Source organism: Sus scrofa, chromosome 18, assembly GCF_054392235.1.
Source record: "Sus scrofa isolate SSC_HxYL_T2T_F1_AM1 chromosome 18, Sscrofa_HxYL_maternal_Yorkshire_Landrace_v2.0, whole genome shotgun sequence".
Lineage (NCBI taxonomy): Eukaryota > Metazoa > Chordata > Mammalia > Artiodactyla > Suidae > Sus > Sus scrofa.
The window spans coordinates 56,564,115-56,587,646 of NC_139400.1; the positions used below are offsets into that span (position 1 = coordinate 56,564,115).

The 23,532-nt window shown below is 37.9% G+C and overlaps 1 protein-coding gene across 17 annotated transcripts in view; it reads right to left on the bottom strand.

Annotated features, from left to right (window-relative positions):
- PALS2 (protein associated with LIN7 2, MAGUK p55 family member) overlaps positions 1-23,532 on the bottom strand; it is a 125,818-nt gene that overhangs the window by 30,073 nt on the left and 72,213 nt on the right. For all 17 annotated transcript variants that reach the window (XM_021079256.2, XM_085005712.1, XM_021079251.2 and 14 more), the window contains 2 exons: positions 14,795-14,947; positions 13,537-13,764 (listed from right to left, as the gene is read on the bottom strand). In XM_021079256.2, the coding sequence (XP_020934915.1) occupies positions 13,537-13,764; positions 14,795-14,947 (381 nt within the window). The remainder of the gene's footprint in view (positions 1-13,536; positions 13,765-14,794; positions 14,948-23,532) is intronic.

The window sequence follows — 23,532 nt, forward strand, 5'->3', positions numbered from 1 at the left end:
GGAAGTACAAAAGACCCAGAATAGCCAAAGACATCCTGAAAAAGAAAAATGGAGCTGGAGGAATCAGGCTCCCAGACTTCAGACTATACTACAAAGCAACAATCATCAAAACTGTATGGTACTGGAACAAAACAGAAATCTAGATCAGTGGAACAGGATAGAAAGCCCAGAATTAAACCCATGCACTTACAGCCAACTCATCTATGACAAAGGAGGCAAGACTATACAATGGAGAATGGACAGCTTGTTCAATAAGTGGTGCTGGGAAAACTGGACAGCCACATGGAAAAGAATGAAATTAGAACACTCCCTAACACCATACACAAAAATAAACTCCAAATGGATTAAAGACCTAGATATAAGACCAGACACTATCCAACTCCTAGAGGAAAACATAGGCCAAACACTCTCTGGCATAAACAACAGCAACATCTTCTAAGATCCACCTATCAGAGTACTGACAACAAAAACAAAATTAAACAAATGGGACCTACTCAAACTTCAAAGTTTCTGCACAGCAAAGGAAACGCTAAACAACACAAAAAGACAACCCACAGGATGGGAGAAAATCTTTGCAAGTGAATCGACTGACAAGGGATTAATCTCCAAAATTGATAAACACCTTCTTCAGCTCCATACCGAAAAAACAAACAACCCCATCCAAAAATGGGCAGAAGATATAAACAGACAGTTCTCCAAAGAAGACATACAGATGGCCGAGAAACACATGAAAAGATGTTCAACATCACTCATTATTAGAGAGATGCAAATCAAAACCATGATGAGGTACCACCTTACACTAGCCAGAATGGCCATCATCCAAAAGTCTACAAACAATAAGTGCTGGAGAGGGTGTGGAGAAAAAGGAACCCTAGTACACTGTTGGTGGGATCGTAAATTGGTGCAACCACTGTGGAAAGCAGTATGGAGATTCCTCAGAAAACTAAAAATAGAACTACCATTTGATCCAGCAATCCCACTCCTGGGCATCTCTCCAGAGAAAACCACGACTTGAAAAGACACATGTACTCCAATGTTCATTGCAGCACTATTTACAATAGCCAAGACATGGAAACAACCTAAATGTCCATCGACGGAGGAGTGGATCCAGAAGATGTGGTACATATACACAATGGAATATTACTTAGCCATTAAAAGGAACGAAATACCAGCATTTTTTGCAACATGGATGGACCTAGAAACTATCATGCTAAGTGAAGTCAGCCATACAATGAGACACCAACATTAAATGCTTTCACTGATGTGGAATCTGAAAAAAGGACAGACGGAACTTCTTTGTAGAACAGATGCTGACTCACAGACATTGAAAAACTTATGGTCTCCAGAGGAGACAGTTCGGGGGGGTGGGGGGATGTGCCTGGGCTGTGGGATGGAACTATGATCATTATGCAACTACAGAGGTGATAAATTCATTTGAGTAATAAAAAAAAATGAAAAAAAAAGAAATAAAAGTTATAGACACTGAAAAAAAAATAAAGATCAGAGAGGAAATCAATAGAGATTCAAAAAAACAACAGAAAAAAATATCAGTAAAACCAAGAGCTGGTCCTTTTAAAAGATTCTTTTAAAATTGACAAACTTCTGGAGAGACTCACCAAGAAGAGGAGAGAAAGAACTCAAATAAACAAAGTAAGAGATGAAAAAAGGGAGTTCCCATCGTGGTGTAGTGGAAACCAATCCGACTAGGAACCATGAGGTCGCAGATTTGATCCCTGGCCTCGCTCACGGCTCATATCTGGCATTACTGTGCCTGTAGTGTAGGCTGGCAGCAACAGCTCCGATTAGGCCTCTAGCCTGGGAACCTCCATATGCCATGGGTGCAGCCCTAAAAAAAGACAAAAGACAAAAAAAAAAAAAAAAAAAGAAAGAAAGAAAAAGGAAAACCTCAACAGATACTGCAGAAATAAAAAAACTTAAGAGAGGAGTTCCTGTTATGCCTCAGTGGTAATGAACCTGACTAGTATCCATGAGGATGCTGCTGGTACCATCCCTCGCCTTGCTCAGTGGCTTAAGGATTCCACATTATTGTGGCTGTGGTGTAGTCCAATAACTACAGCCCTGATTGGACCCCTAGCCCGGGAACTTCCACATGCCATGGGTGTACCCCACCTCCCTGCAAAAAAAAAAAAAAAAAAAAAAAAAACTGCAAGAGATACTATGAACATGCCAACAAATTTGACAACCTAGAAGAAATGGACAACTTTCTAGAGACATACGGACCACCAAAACTGAATCAAGAAGAAACATCATCTTAACAGGCCCATCGCTAGAAATGAAATTGAATATGTAATAAAAACACTCCCTACAAACAAAAGCCCAGGAACAGATGCCTTCACAGGCAAGTTCTACCAAACATTCAAAGAATTTATACCCATCCTTCTTAAACTTTTCCAAAAGGCTGAAGAAGGAACACTTCCCATTCTATGAAGCCACCACCACCCTAATACCAAAACCAGACAAAGATACTACCAAAAAAGAAAACTATAGGCTAATATATTTGATAGATATAGATGCAAAAATTCTCAGCAAAATTTTAGCCAACTGAATCCAACAACATACAAAAAAGATCATACACCATGACTAAGTGGGGTTCATCCCAAGTTAACAAGGATGGTTCGACATACACAAATCAATCAATGTCATACACCACATTAACAGAAGAAAACTCAAAAACCACATGATCATCCCAATAGATGCAGAAAAAGCATCTGATAAAATCCAACATCCATTCATGATAAAAATTCTTGCCAAAGTTGGTATAGAGGGAACGTATGTTAACATAATCAAAGCCATTTATGACAAACCCACAGCCAATATAATACTTGATGGAGAAGAGCTAAAAGCGTTCCCACTAAAATCTGGAGCAAGACAAAGAAGCCCACTTTAACCACTTTTATTCAACATAGTACTGGATGTCCTAGCCACAACAATCAGACAAACAAAAGAAATAAAAGGTATCCAAATTGGGAGAGAAGAGGCAAAACTGTCACTCTATGCAGATGACATGATGCTATCTATATCTACGAAACCCTAAGGACTCCTCACAAAAACTACTCAAACTGATCAATGAATTCAGCAAAGTAGCAGAATACAAGATTAGCATTCAGAAATTGGTTGCATTTCTTTACACTAACAATGAAATATTGGAAAAGGAATACAAAAATACAACACCTTTTAAAATTGCACCAAAAAATACATACGTAGGAATAAACCTGACTGAAGAGGTGAAAAAATTATATGCTGAGAACTGTAAAAACAATAATCACGGAAATTAAAGAGGATTCGAAGAAATGGAAAGATACTCCACGCTCCTGGATTGGAAGAATTAATATTATTAAAATGGCCAAACCCAAAGCAATCTACAGATTCAGTGCAATCCCTATCAAATCACCCATGACATTTTTCACAGAACTAGAACAAACAATCCAAAAATTTATTTGGAACCATAAAAGACCCAGAATTGCCAAAGCAATCTTGAGGAATAAAAATTAAGCAGGAGGCATAACTCTCTCAGACTGCAGATTAATATTACAAAGCCACAGTAATCAAGACAGTGTGGTACTGGTATAAAGACATACAGACCAATGGAACTGAAGAGAGAACCCAGAGATAAACCCAGACACCTATGGTCAATTATTCTTCAACAAAGTGGCAAAATGTAAAATAGGAAAAAGACATTCTCTTCAGCAAGTGGTGCTGTGAAAAATGGACAGCTGCATGTAAATCAATGAAACTGGAACACACCCTCACATCATGCACAAAAATAAACTCAAAATGGTTTAAAGACTTCAACATAAGACAAGACACCATAAAACTCCTAGAAGAGAACATAGGCAAAACATTCTCTGACATCAACCTTGCAAATGTTTTCTTAGGTCAGTCTCCCAAAGCATAGGAATAAAAACAAAGATAAACCAATGGGACCTAATCATAAGCTTTTGCACAGCAAAAGAAAACCATAAAAACAAAAACAAAAAGACAACCCATGGAATGGGAGAAAGCTGTTTCAACTGATGAAACGGACAAGGGCTTAATCTCCAAATATACAAACAACTCAAGAGCAAAAAAACAAACAACCCAATTGAAAAATGGGCACAGGACCTGAACGGATATTTCTCCAAAGAAGACAGATAGATGGCCAATAGACACATGAAAAAATGCTCAATATCACTATTAGAGAAATGCAAATCAAAACTACAGTGGGGTACCACTCCACACTGGCCAGAATGGCCATCATTAGTAAGTCTATAAATAACAAATGCTGGAGAGAGTGTGGAGAAAAGGATACTCTCCTACACTGTTGGTGGCAATGTAAATTGGTACTAACACTATGGAAAATGGTATGGAGGTAACTCAGAAAACGAAATACAGAAGGACCATATGATCCAGCAAGCCCACTCTTGGGCATATATCTGGATGAAACTTCCATTGAAAAAAGACACATGCACTCCCATGTTCATTGCAGCACTATTCACAATAGCCAAGACATGGAAACAACCCATATGTCCATCGACAGATGAATGGATTAAGAAGATGCAGTGTATATACACAATGGAATACTACTCAGCCATGAAAAAGAATGAAATAATGCCATTTGCATCAACGCAGATGGAACTAGAGACTCTCATACTAAATGAAGTCAGAAAGAAAAAGACAAATACCACATGATATAGCTTATATCTGTAATCTAGTATATGGAACAAATGAACCTATCTACAGAAAAGAAACAAACTTATGGACTTGGAGAACAGACTTGTGGTTGCCAGTGGGGAAGGGGGAAGGGAGTGGGGAAAGAGTGGGATGGGAATGTGGGGTTAGTAGATGCAAACTACTGTATTTGGAGTGGATACACAATGAGATCCTTCTGTGTAGCACAGGAAACTATATCTAGTCACTTGTGATGGAACATGATGGAAGATAATATGAGAAAAAGAATGTATACATGTATGTATAACTGCGTCACTTTGCTGTACAGCAGCAATTGACAGACCCTTAATCAACTATAATAAAAAAAGTAAAAAAAATAATCTATATGGGAAAAAAGAATACATATTTATATGTATAACTGAATCACTTTGCTATATACCTGAAACTAATACAACACTGTAAATCAATTATACTCCAATAAAAGTAAATGGAAAAAGAAGAGTGAGGACTAGACTGTTAATGGATCAGGAGGGAGATTTTAGTTGAATACATATTCCTATTTTTTGACTTCTGAACCATGGGAATGTTTCATTCATTCAAAAATTAAACTCTTACGGTCATGAAAGTAAGATAAAGATCAGGGAGATCAAGACAGCTGCAGTGCCCGGAAGAGAGCGGCAGTGAGGAAAGGGGTGCAGAGAGAAGGAGCTGGAGACCTGGAAGAACTCCCTCCAGTCTTCAGCTGAGTACTGATCAGTGCATGTGTCTGATCAGACAGAGAACCAGCATTCTGAGGAACACTATCAGGAGGTCAGGAATACTTGCTGTTATCACCAGTGTGAGTGGGAAAAAACCTCATCATTCAGGAGGCATTCAGTATTCAGAAGGGATTTCTCCTAGACTTAATCCTATGCTGATTGTTCCTAACAAGGTTTACAAAGTATCCAAGTGCTCCCACATAAATTAACCATCCTGGAACAAAAACTTCAAAAAGCTAGAGGAAGAACTGGGCATGTTATATAGAAACATGGCATATATATAAAAAAAAGACTAATTTCAAATTTCTAGAGGTGAAAACAAAAATTTCTAGGTTGAAAAGTACACTGGATATGACTAGCAGTAAATTAAACACTAAAGAAAAATAAGAAATTTGAAGACATAGCAATATAAACTGTTTAGCATGAAAAAATGGAAGAACACAAGACTGAAATAAATGAAAACCATATCAGTGAACTATGGGACAACTTTAAGGAGCCTAACATGTATAACTTTTCACCAAAGGACAGGAGAAATACAGGAATGAAAAACTGAGTAAGTTAACAGTCAAAAAATTTTCAAATCTCATGTAAGAAAGTCTTTTTAACAGAACTGGAAAAATTGGACGCTTACATACAAAAAAAAAAACCCCAAAAAAACTAACCCTTTGATCCATATCTTACACTCTATACAAAAACTCAGAGTAAATGGACCACAGAACTAGACATAAAATACAAAACCGTAAAATTTTTTGAAGAAAATATAGTAGAAAATCTTTATGACCTTGCATTGTACAAAGATTTTTTTTTTTTTAACACGGAACAAAAGCATAATCTGTATTTAAAAAGGGACAGATTAGACTTCATCAACATTAAAAATGTCTTCTGTCTCATACCGTTAAGAGAATGAAGAGAAGCCTTTTCACTAGAAGAAAATCTCTGTAAGTGCAAATTCCAACAGAGGACTTTTATCAAGATATAAATAACTCTTAAAACTAAACAGTAAGAAAACAAACAACTGGGAGTTTCTGTCATGGCTCAGTAGCAATGAACCTGACTAGTATCCAAGAGGATGTGGGTTCCATTCCTGGCCTCACTCGGTGGGTTAAAGGATCCGGTGTTGCTGTGAGCTGTGGTGTACATCACAGATGTAACTCAGACCCTGTGTTGCTGTGGCTGTAGGTTGGCAGCTGCAGCTCTGATGTGACCCCTAGCCTAGGAACTTCCACAGGCCGTGGGTGTGGCCCTAAAAAAAAAAAAAGAAGAAAACTCAAAAAATGTGAAAGCTTTGAAGACATCACTAAAGTAGTCATGGGCAGGGCAAATAAGCACATGAAAAGATGCTCATACTTAACAGTCATTAGGGAAGTGCAAACTGAAATCACGATGAGATACCATTACATACCTATGAGAAGAGCTAAGCTTGGAAGGACTGACCACAGCAAAGGCTGGTGAAGAGGGGCACTAACTGCTGGTGTTAATGTAAATGGGTACAAACACTTTTGAAAATAGTTTGGCCATTTCTTTATAAGTTCAACATAGAGCTACTAATATGACCCAATACTTCAATCCTTAGCTATTTAACCAAGGGACTTACATGTAAATGTCCACGGTATTTTTATTTATAATAGCCCCAGACCGGAAACAACACAAATATACATAAGCCAGTTAATGGAATCAAACTGTGGTAGAGCCATGCAATGGGATACAAATTGTCAAAAAAAAAAAATCAACTATCAATACACATAAAAACACAGATAACTCCAAAATAATTATGCCAAGTGAAAGAAGTCATTTAAAAAAGCAAAATCAAAGAAATTCACATTGTATGAATTCATTTATATAAAAACATACAAAAGATAAACTCATTTATAGGGACAGAAAGAATAGTACTTGCCTGGTATAAAGGTTGGGGTGGGGGGAGAAAGCAGGCAGGAAGGAAGGATTACAATGGACCCAAGAAACTTCTGGGTGTGACATATGCTTATTGTCTCGATTGTGCTGAGGGTTTTACAGGTACATAGATACGTCCACATTTATTAATTGTACACTTTAAACATATGCTATGTATATAAACTTTACCTCAAAGATATTTTTTAAAAGGTAAAGATGAAAATAGTCAAGGTACTGACAAAATAAAATGTTGCCCAGGAGTATGCTATGCCTCTGCAGGAGAAGAGAAATCAACGGATGAAAGGCTATGACCTCTGTGGTCAGTCAGAAGAAGACCGGTAAATTGTTTGAGGATGTGCTGGCTGAACATGGTGCAAGTGTGGCTTATACTTGCTCCAGCTCAAACCACAGTTTCAGGTCCATCTGAGTTTGCACATCAGAGTACGTAACAAGGTAGTTAACGCAGTCATCAGAGTTGCTAAGAAGTTCTCTTAAAGACAATAGCAGAAATAATTAAGGACAAATGCTACTTTTCTAAAGACTTTCAAGATGTACGAACTCAGCTACTCAGTTAAATGTAGACACGGAAAACAGCATACTTTGAGATCGACAAGGAGATTAGATCGTGCATTTGCTTAATAAAGCTCCGGGGGTGATTCACATTCCTCTCTGGTAAATAACTACATGTGGGCCACAAATTTAAGCTTCCCTTGGTGGGGGGGGGGGCTTTTCTAAAAACATATATTAAGCTGGGCTTTTCTGAAGCAAACTGCTAATAATTCCCCTCCCCCCGATATTTTTGGCTGCCCTGTGACATATGGAATTCCTGGGCCAGGGATCAGATCTGAGCCAGAGCTGCAACAATATCAGATTCTTAACCCACTGTGCCAAGCCAAGGATCGAACTTGCATCTGAGGCTCCAGAGATACCACTGATCCCCCACTGCACCACATTGGGAATTCTTAATAATTCTTACTTTACACTTCAGTCACTGGTCCAAGCAAGGCTTGCTTTTTTAGTTTTAATAATATAATAAAACAGCCATGAGCTTACCACCCTCAACAGAGGCTAGAAATCTCCATGGTCTTCCTGCCCACGTCTCATCCCATCCCATTCCTCTGGTTTCCTCACAACGAAGGGAATGCTCACCCTGAATCTCCAGTTCACAAATTCCTTGCTTTCCTTTTTTGCATAGTTTTATTGAACCTCTATGTATGCTTTAAAAGTATGTATTTAGTTATTTAACTTAAAGATAGAATCATGCTATATGATTCTGGAATTTACATGCTTGTTAATTTCCAGTTGCACACATGTAAGAACTGCTCTGAGACATCACGTCTTGGTATATGTAAACATTCAACTCCCATGATGCTAAACCTTTTTCCTCCCAAGGTGGTTGTACCAATTTATAGTGCCACCAGCACCATACATGTAGGAGATACTCTAGATCCACATCTGCCAACTCAATGTTACAAAACGGTATCTCACACTGTGATTTTAACATCTCTTCGCACGTTTACCAACCATGCATCCTTTCGTTTGACTTGTGCATGCACAGTGAAGTAACACAATTTTATACATTATTCCTATGTTAACTGATTTCATTCATTGAATAGCCTCTCTCTTTATCTCTGAAAGACACAGCTCTGTCAGATACCCAAGTGATGTGCCTGGGTAGGTCTCTTTCTGAACTCGCTCGTCCGCTGATCTTTCTGCCTAATTCTACGCCAATACCACACATCCGATTCCTACACATTAACAATAAGCTGCTGTTTCTACTTTTCTGCTTCCAAAGTGTTTTGGCTATTCATCTTATCAAATACCATGAAAAACCTTGTTGGAATTTCCATTGGAATTTAACAGAACCTACAAGTCAATGTGAGGAAAACTGATCTTTGTGACAGTGTCTTCCTGGCCATGAACATACCTATTTATTTAGAACTTCATAATTTTTGTGTGTGTGTTGAAGTCCTGAATACTTTTGTTAGGTTTATTCCTAGACATAAACATGATGCCCTCCTGACTTCATTATAAATGATGTCTGTTTTAGTTATATTTCTAGATGTTTGCTGATGACATATAGAAATGCAACTTATTTTTGTATACTAATCTTATTTTCAAGTACCTTGCTAAATTATTTCAAGTAATTTATAGTTGGAGGTTTCGGTGCAAAAAATCTTATTATTTGAAAATATTTTATTTTTTTCCTTTCCAAACATCTTCTTCGATAATATATTTTTTTCTTCCTGTACTTATGGAACGTTCCATAAAATATTGAACATAGGGAGTTCCCGTTGAGGTACAGCAGAAACAAATCCAACTAGTATCCATGAGGATGCAGGTTCGATCTCTGCCCTCACAAAGTTAAGAGGGTTAAGAATCCAGCGTTGCCATGAGCTGTGGCGTAGGTTGCAGATGTGGCTTGGATCCTGTGTTGCTGTGGATGTGGCTGTGCTGTAGGCTGGCAGCTGTAGCTCTGATTTGATTTGACCCCTAGCCTGAGAACATCCATATGCTGCAAAAGCGGTCCAAAGAGCAAAAAAATAATGAACTTAAGTGGGGCTAATAAACATCCTTCTTTAGTTCTTAACTTTTTTAAAACTAGGCAACAACTTTAGCAATCCTTTTTTAAACTTTATTGCTGGCTTCTTCAGCTTAATTAACTGCAAGCAAATAATTGTCTATAAACAATAAAAAACAGCAGTGTCCAAGGGCCTCAGAATTTAAAATACTATAGATTTCTATATTTCATTACATCCTAAACATAATTTTTTAAAGGAGTCAAAATTCTTGAAGTTTTATTATTTTTTAAGAAGTGGAGGCGTTCCGTTTGCCTCACTGTTAGAAGCCTCATCAAAATTCTGAACAAGCTCACCCTCCCCCAAGAGCAGGTGGAGCTTTTGCCAGTGTCGAACCTTGTTGACACCAAGCTGGTTGACAACTCAGGTGGCATTTCTGTCAGGGGCTTTGTCTCATTGTGGCTGATAATAGTGGACGTTTCTGCTGCCAAGGATGTGGGTCACCACTCCCTGGGCTGCAAACATAACTCTTTTTAAAATCAGAGAGGCTGTTTATTCTTAGTTTCTCCGAGGAGAACTGAGGATTTTTATCATCCGTTGTAACATGTATTTGTTATATCACCTGTTATTCTAGATATCATCTGAGGGCAATTCCTTGTTACCAAAGCACAATTAGGCTTGAAGTTTGGCAAATTTCTCTTGGCTTAAGGTGGGTTTTTTTCATCTTGTTGGAGCTTCATGAGGGGCTGGGGTTGGCACTCAAGTAGTCTCAGGCAGACCAGCAGAAAATCCAGCTCCTGATTTTAAACAGGATGCTTCTAAAAGCAACTCCAGGGAATAATGTTTGCTCTAGTTTTTTTGTCTTTTGTTAAGAAGTTTAAGGAAGTTCTTTCCTATTTTAATGTACTAATCCTTAAAAAAAAAAAAAAAAACTATGAATAGGTATTGAATTTCATCAAATTCTCTGATACCTTCTCCTTTAATCTGTTAATCTGTTTGGTTACATATGTGGATTTTCTAGTTTGAAACCATCCTAGTACTCATGAGATATATGCAACTTGAACATGCTGTCTTATCTTTTTCACACATCATTAAACTTCATTTGCTAATATTTTGTTGAGAATTCTTACACGTATATCCTTCAGTGAAATGAAACTAATTTCTTCTCATAATATTTTTGGTACCTGGGTTATGATGGCCTCAGGAACGAGTAGGAGAAAATCCCATCAGTTTGGCCTTAAATGAACAAACGGAATTTCTAACAGATTTGGGAACCTGACCCACATGTCAGCTGAAGAACTTGGAATCAGCTGCAACTTCTTAACTCACCTGGGTCTTCAAACTTGAAAATATAAATTCTTGGGTGACACGAACGATTCTGGATTTTGAGTAAGTACTTCGAATGATACTGATAAAAATTACTCACTGACAGTACTGTGAAAAACACCACGAGCTGTTTCCACCTACCGCCACAGCAACAAGAGAAAGAGCCAAGTTCTAGAGCACGACACGGTGGACCTGCCGGTGAGTCAGAGCGGCAGAGCTCAAGAGGCTCACAGCTCTGGCTTCCCATTAGTGTCTCACAGTAAGAGGACCACGGTGTGCCCAGGACAGTCCTTTGCAGCATACTTAGTAGCCATCTCCCCTCTCGCTTTAAAACTGTCACACTCTGGCTGGTTTAGCTCTGCTGTTGGAAGCCTTCCTGTAAGAGGCACTTGTTTTTCATGGTAAACAGGGACTAAGACTGCCTCAGGTTTGGATGACCTAGTCTTCTCCATTCCAATGCCCTCTCCCTAAAGGCTAAAATAAAAAGCCCAGTTACAGAAGGCAGAGAATGGGGAAAAATGTATGCCTAAGAAAGGCCCAAATATCCTTATATTTCGCATCACTCAGATCATTCACCAGGTGCAGAGTCTGCAAAGGAATTTGGGCCAAAGCTCTAGCTACTAGTATTACACAAATTAATTATTCCCATGAAAATCCATTGTAGCAATGGAGAGCTGCTAAGAATTCTGGAGTTTGAACCACAATGAAGGGGGGAATATTTCTATACAACTAACATATAATTAAAATAAATCTTAAGTTCTACTTTTCCAGTCTACTCAAGGTGCCAACTGAGGAATAAAGGTAGTCCAAGAGGTACTAGCGATTCAAAAATCTCCAGTTTCTAATACCATTTCTTTCACGTTCCTTTTCCTTGAAGACAAGGCCTTTACTCTTCATTTCAAGCCAAGTTCATTACAAACCTATGTATTTTCAGAAATCTAATTTACATACTAAGATTGATGACTATTCTTATCTTTCAAAGAACAATATAAAACAGATATTCGACACACAGTTACTTCAAAGAACTGCATGGAAATGTAAACATTAGTCTTTTAAATTATCGTTCTAACTATATTATAAGAAGTCCTACAGGCAGTATCTTATGTTAAAAAAAACCCTGTAATTTTACTCAGACATGAAACAAATTTCTGGAGTAAACCTGAATAACTAAAGGCATCTAAGACATTGATAGGTATTTCCTCTTTCTACATTATCTAGACTCAAAAACCCTCTTCTCAGTTCCCACGCGCTTACCGTAACTGTCAGCTGCCCCTTTGCCTTTATTCCGTTTTCTTTCCTTCCCGTTTCTCTACAATGACAACACTGTCTCATCACCACCACTGCACCAAGAGCAGCAGCAACACTGAGCGCTCAGGATATGCCAGGTGTCGCCATGAGAACGTCACATGAATTAACTCATTTGATCCTTGTAACAGTCTTAAGAAATACCCCTAACTGTATAGATGAGAAAACGAAGCACAGAGAAGACTGTCTAACAAGTGGCAGCATGGTGGGTATTTGAACCCGAGCAAGTTGGCACAGCTTTCATTAGAGCTGATTTCACAAATGACCTCACACCTTCAAAAAGCTGCTTCCTGGATACACTATCTCATCTCTCTCCTTTCTGAAATTCATTCAACATAAGGAGGTGAAATGATCCCTGTCATTACATAACATTCCCCTGCTCAATACATTACGTCACCTAAAAATTAGTTACAAACTGCAGGCCACGTGTATACAAGCTAAGTGTCCAAGATTCTTTTTAATCTGGACCCACCTCGCTTTGGTCTCATTCTCCGTTTAGCCCATTACAGGAACGCTAAGCTAGACGTGATCAGGACTGCAGGCCTATTCTCTCACAAGGCCTGGAACGTAACAGGTATCGAAAATGTCTGCTAGATTGAGAATCAAGAAAGGCTCTGTGGTTTTTCTCAGACCTCACTGTAGGTTACTGAAATGCCAGGGTTCATGGAGTTCACAAACCCAAAAATTCACCCATGACAAAATAAGCCAATATAGAACAATGAAATCGATGTTTTTCTCTTCTATTTAGCAAAAAAGTACAACTGGTGGTTATAACCAATAGTGTGACTGAAAAAATAAAAAGTACTCTTTTTTTTTAGGTATATAGAGGTTCCCAGGCTAGGGGTCAAATCGGAGCTATAGCTGCTGGCCTACACCAGAGCCACAGCAACGCAGGATCCGAGCCATGTCTGCGACCACAGCTCACGGCAACGTCGGATCCTTAACCCACTGAGAGAGGCCAGGGATCGAACTGGCAACTTCACGGTTCCTAGTCAGATTCCTTTCTGCTGTGCCACGACGGGAACACCTATAAAAGTATTCTTAACAGGAGGATGAATGTTACTACTGACCTGTTGAGGAGTAATGGTATCTCTATAGCTTGGTAAAATTTTTAGGGTGACGCTTCCACTGATATTTTTCAGTAGTTCTTGTAATTCCTTTGGGTTGTTTCCAACCTCATGGCCATTGACCTCTTTAATGATATCTCCCACATGAAGCAGACCTTGTCGATCTATCATACCTCCATGAAGGATTCGGGCGATTACCAGATCGTTATTTTCCACCCTAAATGTGACACCCTGAAAGAAATAAGGAATGGAATTACTGATTTAGGTTGTCAGTGAGAAACCTTAAATACTCATGAATATGCATAAAGAAGAAAATAATTCTAAAAACAGGTTGTCTCCTGACTCCAAGTCTACACTAAGCCACAAGCGACTGTGACAACACATACCACCCCGTAAAAAAAGGATTTTGATGGTAAGGTCAACCTTGAAAATGAAACATTCCACGTTCCACAGGATACAAGGGAGCTCAAAGCAGCAAGAAAGTGTATAGTGCTTTCTGATGGCCCCATTCCTGGTATTTCTCTTTTTCCACTTCACTGTTCTTACAGTTGAAACCCAGAAATAATAACGTCAGCTGGAAACTGTAAACTTCCTTATTTATAGAGGCCTACCACTTCAATTTTTAATAACTTTCTTCTGTGTTTTGATACTATAGTTAGCAAGCAACCTGAGTTCATTTCTTAAAGGGCACAGTAAAAAAAAATAAAGCAGTTATCTTCTAAAATTTTAACTCAATGGCAACTTCTTCTTGCTTCTCTTTCAGTTTAACTTTTACTTTTGGTTTAATTTTTTATGCTAAATTAAGATGAGAGCATCAGCAGTGTATTTTACACACACGCCAAAAAAGGCTGATAAAATAAACATGAATAAAAGTTTTCATAATGATACAAATTATAAAAGAGGAAAAAAAATGAGATAAGAGTAGTGACTCAGTCACAAGTATGTCAGATTTCAGAAGACACTGACTGGAGTTCACACTGCGGCTCAGCAGGTTAAGAGCCCGACTGGTATCCAAGAGGATGCAGGTTCGATCTCTGGCCTTGATGAGTGGGTTAAAGGATCTGGCATTGCCATGAGCTGTGATGTAGGTTGCAGATACGGATCTGATGTTGCTGTGGCTGTGGTGTAGGCTGGCAGCTGCAGCTCCAATTCAACCCCTAGCCTGGGAGCTTCCATATGCCACAGATACAGCCCTGAAAAGACTAAAAAAACAAACAAACCTCCCCCGCCAAAAAAAACCCACAGTGATTTATCAACTCACCAATGGTTCTCCAGCTCTTTTGTGAATACCAAGAATACGAATGGCATCTACTGGTAATAACTGATTATTGACAGAAGAATTATTCATTTCCGGGCTTGATGGAGGTGATTCATAACACTTTGATGCCACAATATCATGGGCCTCCAAGAGTGACTAGAAGGATTCAAAACAGTCTGTGGTTGTTAATTACAAATGGAATACATTACTAAAAATAACATAGCTTATTATCTCCGTAGAGTACTAAAAATTTCCAAGGCACATTATTAAATTCCCAAATATGAGTTAAATCAAAAGTATACAGGATGCTTTTAAGAATAAACGTATGTAGTTTTACTTATTTCTAAACAATGTCATATTCCTTGTTTTAAAAGACCCGAAGCAACTGATAAAGTTTTGTGACTTTTTAAAAAAAGTCTCATGTTCAATGGAAACTGAATCTAGATTCCTGAGTGTGACGCAATGGAGGCACATTTCATTGCCGCTTTGTCATCACCATCATCATTCAATGTTTATCAGTTCCTATTTATTAGTTAGCACACAAAGTCAAATGGCAAAATCCTAATTTTTATCCTAAACCTACTATTAGCAATGCCATATATTTTTTACATGTACAAAAGGTCTGTTAAATATATAGCCAGTGAATAAAATATTAGCATCTTATGTCACTGATAGGAAAATTTATATTACCAAAAAAAGTATAAGATTTACATTTTTAGAGAGGACAGCGAGTAATGGTCCTGAATATAACATAAAAGAATATAATAAACTTTTACTTGCTATCATCATGGATGACTTTGATCTAGCTTTCTAGGAATTTCTCATAATTTTTGGAGTATGTTTACTTTTATTTATACTATAATTGTATATACTCAATATAAAGCTAAGTTAAAAATGTTTGGGGAGGTGGTAGGAATGCAAGTTCAAAAACAACAGATCAAAACAGAAAGAAGGGAACAAATGTGAACAGGCTCAGAGTGAAAGCCATCAGTACATGTGCCTAACTGGTAATTTTTGGTCATTTCATAAAAATAGTATAAGAGACTGACATAAATTTCAGCAAGGAAATAATTTATAAATCTATACATAAGGATTATTTCTATAAATACTGCAAGTTATTCAAATCACTGATTGTGGGCTGCTTAGTTTTTACACTATATAGTCTTCTTAGGCAGTAAACCCACTTCTGTGACTCAAACCACTACTTAATACATTGAGAACTCCCAATCTTAGATCTTCGGTCCAGAATTCTCATGAGCTTCAAATTCATATGCTAAAAATCTGCCAACAACTGGCCAAAGTTATGGCAATTTGAAAAATCAAAAAAGCTAAGAATTATAGAGGACTGAAACACTGAATTAATGAAAATTCCCTAAGTCCACAATGCTATTTTAAAAACAGGTATGAGGAGTTCCCGTCGTGGCGCAGTGGTTAACGAATCCGACTAGGAACCATGAGGTTGCGGGTTTGGTCCCTGCCCTTGCTCAGTGGGTTAACGATCTGGCGTTGCCGTGAGCTGTGGTGTAGGTTGCAGACGCGGCTCGGATCCCGCAATGCTGTGGCTCTGGCGTAGGCCGGTGGCTACAGCTCCGATTCGACCCCTAGCCTGGGAACCTCCATATGCCGTGAGAGCGGCCCAAAGAAATAGCAAAAAAAGACAAAAAAAAAAAAAAAAAAAAACAGGTATGAAAAAAGTCATTTGTTACCATTTGAGATTGCTATTTTAAATGATCTTTATTTTGAAAATTAGTAAATGGGAGGATCTAGCATTTCCCAAACTTTTTAATAGGAAATGCATTATAGGTTAACTAGACATACCACCTGGTGAGAAAAAGCTCTACTTTATATAAGAACATCAGCTAGTAAATGCAGAATGAAAGAATATGAAAAATGTAATTGGCAACCTCTAATGAAAATTCTGATTCAGGCAAAGATAATTAATTTGTGTTTGTCACTAGATAAATGGTTGAAAGGAAACAGCATTTGTATAATACCAGAATAATAATACTAGATTACTTCCTAGTAGAAATCAAACATAGGATTAGGCCATTACTGCCCTTAACTGAGGGACCAAACACAGCATCAACAGTGGTGGGCTGCGTTCTCCTGGGTTCCCTCACCCTACTGCTCTCCACTCAATTGCCCCTTTTCAATGACGTCGTTTACTTTGTCAGTACCTGTGTCTCCTTGAACAACCCATTTCTGAATGTTACATAAGAGCTCCTTTCCAGGCCCGGGAAAGGGTACCTCCCTGTGCCATAGCATCACCACTATATGACAGAAAGAGAAGGGGGTGGCCGCATAGGTGTTCAGCTCCTTACATTTTGGCACCAACAAAGCCATGTCCTGTTAATATTGCATGCTTCTACTTCCAGTTCAGAAAGCAAATAGTCCCTCATTCCAATCTGAGCTCTTATTCTAGCAAGTTAAATGACCTTGGGGAATTACCTTCTCAAAAGCAACTAAGAGGAGTTGTCAGCAAGATCAAACCTTTGAGGAAGACCAGCAGATGATGGAATATCAAGATCTTGCAAAGGAGGAAAGGAAAAAGCAGCTAATGAAGCAGGAAAAGAAGCACAAGGGTCTGGGCACAAAGGTCAAGTTTTTAGGCCTCCAAGATAAACAGCAGAGGCTTGACTAGACAAGATGATGGAGTAGAAGGACTTGAGCTCACCTCTTCTTGTGAAAACACCAAAGTCACAACTAAAAAATATTCTATACCCAAAGACAAAGAAGAAACCACAATGAGAAAGTAGGAGGGGCACTTCCGTGATCTAATCAAAATTCATACCTGTTGGGTGGGCAGCCCATAAACTAGAAAATTATATGGCAGAGATTTTTGCACAAGAGTGAGTTCTGAGTCCCACATCAGGCTCCAGCCTGGGGGCCTGGCATCAGGAGGAGGAGCTCCCAGAGTATTTGGTCTTTTAAGGGTAGCAGGGCTTGGGTGCAGGAGTGCCACAAGACTGGGGCAAACAAGAGACTCAACTCTTAGAGGGTGCACACAAGGTTTTACGTGCACTGGGACACAGGGCAAAGCAGTGACTCCATAGTATCTTGGGCCAGACCTACCTGCAGGTCTTGAAGGGCCTCCTGGGGCAGTGGCTCTTTGTGGGGGCAAGGACACTGACGGTGGAAGTCACAAGGAAACTTCACTGGTGTGAGCTCTCCTGGAGGTCACCATTTTGGCCCTGAGACCTGTCCATACCTAACAGCCTGCAGGCTCCAGTGCTAAGACACCTCAAGGCAAATAACAAACAGGGTGGGAATGCAGCCACATCCATCAGCAGACAGGTTGCTTAAAGTTGTCCTGAGCCCACAGTCTCCTCTAAATATGCCCTGCCCACCAGAGGGACAAGACCCAGCTCCACCCACCAGTGGGCAGGAATCAGTCCCACCCCAAAGGAAGCCTGCCCAAGCCCTTTGATAAAACTCACCCACTAGGGGGAAGACACCAATACAATCTTGTATCCTGCAGAACAGAGACTGCAAATGTTAGACAAAATGAGATGGCAAAAGAATATGTTCCAGACAAAGGAACAAGATAAATCCCCAGAAGAACTCAGTGAGGTGGAGATAGGCAATATACCCAAAAAAGAATTAAGAGAAATGATAGTAAAGAAGATCTAATAACTCAGAAAAAGGATGTATATACAAACTGAGAAGACCCAAGAAACATTTAACAGGAAGTAAAAGATATAAAGAACAGAGTTGAACAATACAGTAACTGAAATGAAAAATACACTAGAAGGAATCAATGGCAGAATAAATGAAGTAGGAGAATGGATAAGTGAGCTGGAAGACAGAATGGTGGAAATCACTGCTGCAGAACAGATAAAGGACAAAGAATGAGAAGAAACGAGGACCATCTAAGAGACCTTTGGGACAACATTAAATGCACCATTATCTGCATTATAGGGGTCTGAGGAGAAGAGAGAAATATTTTTAAGAGTTAATAGTTGAAAACTTCCCTAACATGAGAAAGAAAACACTCAAGTCCAGGAAGCACAGAGTCCCATACAGGATAAACCCAAGGAGGAACACACTGAAAAACATATTAATTAAATTAACCAAAATTAAAGACAAAGAGAAATATATTAAAAGCAATAGGGAAAAGCAATAAACAACATAAAAGGGAATCCCCATAAGGCTATCAGCTAATTTTTCAGCAGAAACTCTGCAGGCCAGAAGAGGGTGGCATTGATGTATTTAAAGTAAAGAAAGGGAAAATCCTTTAAGAATATTATACCCAGCAAGGCTCTTACTGAGGTTTGATGGAGAAATCAAAAGCTTGACAGACAAGCAAAAGCTAAAAGATTTCAGCACCACCAAACTAGCCCTACATCAAATGCTAAAGGAACTTCCCTAGGGGGAAAAGAAAGGGCCACAACTAGAAACGAGACAATTACAAATGGGAAAACTCACCAATAAAGGCAAACATACAGTAAAGGTAGAAAATCACCACCACACGAATATGATTATCAAAACTAGCAACCAAGAGGAGAGAAGAGTACCAATGCAGGATAATGGAAATGCATTTGAAATTAAGAGACCAGCAACTTAAAATAATCTTGTGTGTAGGTATATGTGTGTGTATGTGTATGCGTATATATAGAGAGAGAGCGAGAGACTGCTGTATCAAAATGTTATTGATTTTTGTGCAAGCCAAAAACCTACAATAGATACACAAAAAACAAAAAGTAATCCAAAGACAACCTAAAGACAGTCATCTAATCACAAGAGAACAAAAGAGGGAGAAAAAAGTTCACTATCAACAAATCCAAAACAACAAAATGGCAATAAGAATATACATATTGATAATTACCTTAGATATAAATGACTAAATGCTCCAACCAAAAGACAAAGCCTAGGTGAGTGGATATAAAAACAAGACCCATATATATGCTGTCTTCAAGAGACCCACTTCAGATCTACCTAAAGTTTTCTTAAGTGTACACGGAACATTTTTCAGGATAAATCACACCCTGGGCCACAAGTCAAGCCTCAGTTAATTTATGAAAACTGAAATCGTATCAAGCATCTTTTTCAACCACAACACTGTGAGATTAGAACTCAACTACAAGAACTATAGAAAATACCAACACCTGAAGTCTAAACAATATGTTACAAAAAACAAAACAAAAACAAAAACCCAATGGATCACTGAAGAAATCAAAGAGGAAATCAAAAAATGCCTAGAAACAAATGAAAATACAATGATGTATCCTATGGGATACATTAAAAAAAAGTTCTAAGAGGGAAATTTGAAACAATACAATGTTATTTGGAAACAAGAAAAATCTCAAAAAAAACAACTTTACACCTAAAGCAACTAGGAAAATAACAAAACCCAAAGTGAGTAGAAGGAAAAAAATCATAAAGATCATAGCAGAAAAATGAAAAAGAAATGAAGAAAACAATAGAAAAGATCAGTAAAACTAACAGCAAGTTCTTTGAAAAGATAAAACTGATACACCTTTAGACAGACTCATCAAGAACAAAAGGAAGAGGGCTCAAATCAATAAAATTAAAGATTAAAAAGGAAAGTTACAACTGACATCACAGAAATACAAAGGATCATAAGAGACTACTACAAGTAACTACGCTAATAGTTGAAGAAAAGGATAAATTCTTAGACGTGTACAATCTTCCAAGACTGAACAAGAAATAGAAAATCTGAACAGACCAATCACAAGTACTGAAATTGAAACTGTGATTTAAAAACTTCCAGTGAACAAAAATCCAGGACCAGATGGCTTCACAGGCGAAATTTTATTCACAGGTGCACATTCAGTTAAGAATTAACACTTATTCTTCTGAAACCCTTCCAAAAATTGCAGAGAAGGAGCACTCCCAAGCTCATTCTATGAAGCCACCATCACCCTGATAACAAAACCAGACAAAGAAAACACAAAAAAAGAAAATTACAGGATAATATCACCAATGAACATAGATGATAGGTGCAAAAACCCTCAACAAAACACTAGCAAACTAAATACAAGAATATATTCAGAGGATCATATACCATGATCAAGTGGGACTTATCCCAGGGATGCAAGGATTTTTCAGTATCTGCAAATCAATCAATGTGATACACCACTTTAATAAACTGAAGAGTAAAAAAACCATATGATCATTAGATTCAAAAAAAGCTTTTGACAAAACTCAAAACTCATTTATGATAAAAAAAAAAAACTTTCCAGAAAGATGGCATAGAAGGAGTCTATCAAAACATAATAGAGGCCATATATGACAAACCCACAGCTAATGTCATACTCAATGGTAAAAAGCTGAAAGCATTTCTACTAAGATCACAAACAAGATAAGGATGTCCATTCTTGCCACTTTTAGTCAACAGAAGTTTGGAAGTTCTAGCCACGGCAATCAGAGAAGAAAGAGAAATAAAAGGAATTCAAATTTAAAAAAGTAAAACTGTCACTGTTCACAAATTGCATGATATTATGCATAGAAAACCCAAAAGATGCTATCAGAAAACTACTAGAGCTCATCAGTTAATTTGGTAAAGTTTCAGGATACAAAATTAATACACAGAAATATCTTGCATTTCTATACAATAACAATGAAAGATCAGAAAGAGAAATTAAGCAAACAATCCCATTTACCACTGCATCAAAAAGGATAAAGTATCTAGGAATAAACCTTAATGAGGCAAAAGACCTGTAATTTGAAAACTCTAAGATGCTGCTGAAAGAAATTAAAAATAACACAAATGGAAAAACATATTCTTGGATACTACAAAGCTACAGTCATCAGAACAGAGTGGTAATGGCACAAAAAAAAAAACAAAAACAAAAACACAGATCAATGGAATAGGACAGAAATCCCAGAAATAAACCCATGTACTCATAGTTAATTAATCTATGACAAAGGAGGCAAGAATACACAGTGGAGAAAAGGCAGTCCATTCAATAAATGGTGCTGGGAAATGAAATTTGAACATTCTCTAACACCATACAGAAAAATAAACTCAAAATCAATTAAAGACCTAATTAAGCATAGACACTATGAAACTCTTAGAGGAAAATACAGGCAGAACACCCATTGGTATAAGTTGCAGCAAAACCTTTTTAGATATACCTCCTAGAGTAATGAAAATTAAAACAAACAAACAAATGGGACCTAGTTAAACTTAAAAGATTTTGCACAGCAAAGGAAATCATAAACATAATGAAAAGACAACCCAAAAAATGGTTGTTAGCAAACAAAATGATCACCAAAGGATTAATCTCCAAAATATATAAACAGTTCATGCAGCTTGATACCAAAAAAACAAACAACCCAATCAAAAAATGAACAGAATATAAAAACAGACGTATTTCTCCAAAGACAACAGACAAGTAGCCAAAAAGCACATAAAAAGATGCTCAACATCCTTATCACATTTATCATTAGAGAAATACAAATCAGAACTACAATGAGGTATCACCTCACACCAATCAGAATGGCCATCCCCCAAAAATCTATAATGCTGGAGAGGGTGTGGAGAAAAAGGAAACCCTCCTGCACTGTTGGTGGGGATGAAAATTGGTACAACTGCTGTGGAGAACAGTACGGAGGAGGAGGTTCCTTCCAAAACTAAAAATGCAATGACCGTATGATCCAGGGATCTGACTTACGGGCACATGTCTGGAGAAAACCACAACTCAAAAAGATACATGTTACCCATGTGTTGATTCCAACACTATTTATAACAGCCAAGGCATGGAAGCAACCTAAATGTCCACTGACAGGGGAGTGGATAAAAAAAGATGTGGTACATGTGGTACAATGGAGTATTATTCGGCCATAAAAAGAAGAAAACAATGCCACTGCAGCAACATGGCTGGACCCAGAGATTATCATACTAAGTGAAATAAGTCAGACGAAGGTAAATAGCATATGACAACACTTACATACGGAATCTAATTTGAAAACGATACAAATGAACTTATTTACAAAACAGAAAGAGACTCACACATTTCAAAATCAATCTTATGGTTCCCAAAGGGGAAGCATGGAGGAGAGGGATAAGTTAGGTGTTTGAGATTAACATAGACACACTACTATATATAAAACAGAAAACCAACAAGGATCTACTTAGAACACAGGGAATTCTAACTCACTACTCTATAAAAACCTATATGGGAAAAATATCGGATAAAGAATGGATATATGTATATATGACTTACATTGTAAATCAACTATTCTCCAATATAGAATAAAAATTAAAAAAAAATAGTAGTGAGCCAACCAGGTATTGTAGACTAATTCATGTAGGATCACACTACTTCCGATGCATTGTAATTCCAACTAACTGACTTGAATCATTAATCTTTTTAGTAGAATTTCTGCTTATAAGAAATAGAAGGGAAAACTAAACAGGAAAAAAAGCAGGAAAGCAACCAGATAAACCCAGGGAGCTGACTCTGCGGGGTAATGGCTAGTCCCTTCAGTAGGTCAACATCATGACCAAGGAAGAAAAGGATGGTCCAACCTGATGCCACACATGGACCTAAGCGGAAAACTTGAATGTACAAACCAGCTATAAAGATTATTCTGGTGTCAAATAGAGATGTGGGAAGACAGAATGTGTACTACGTGAGAAAGAGAGCCAACAAAATGGAAAATGGCAAATCAATAACTGAAAAAAAAAGGTTAAGTTACAAAATAGCTTGTGCAAGGTAATTTCAATCAGTAAAGAAAAAAATACGTACGTACATTTGTATCTAGAAAAAATAAGG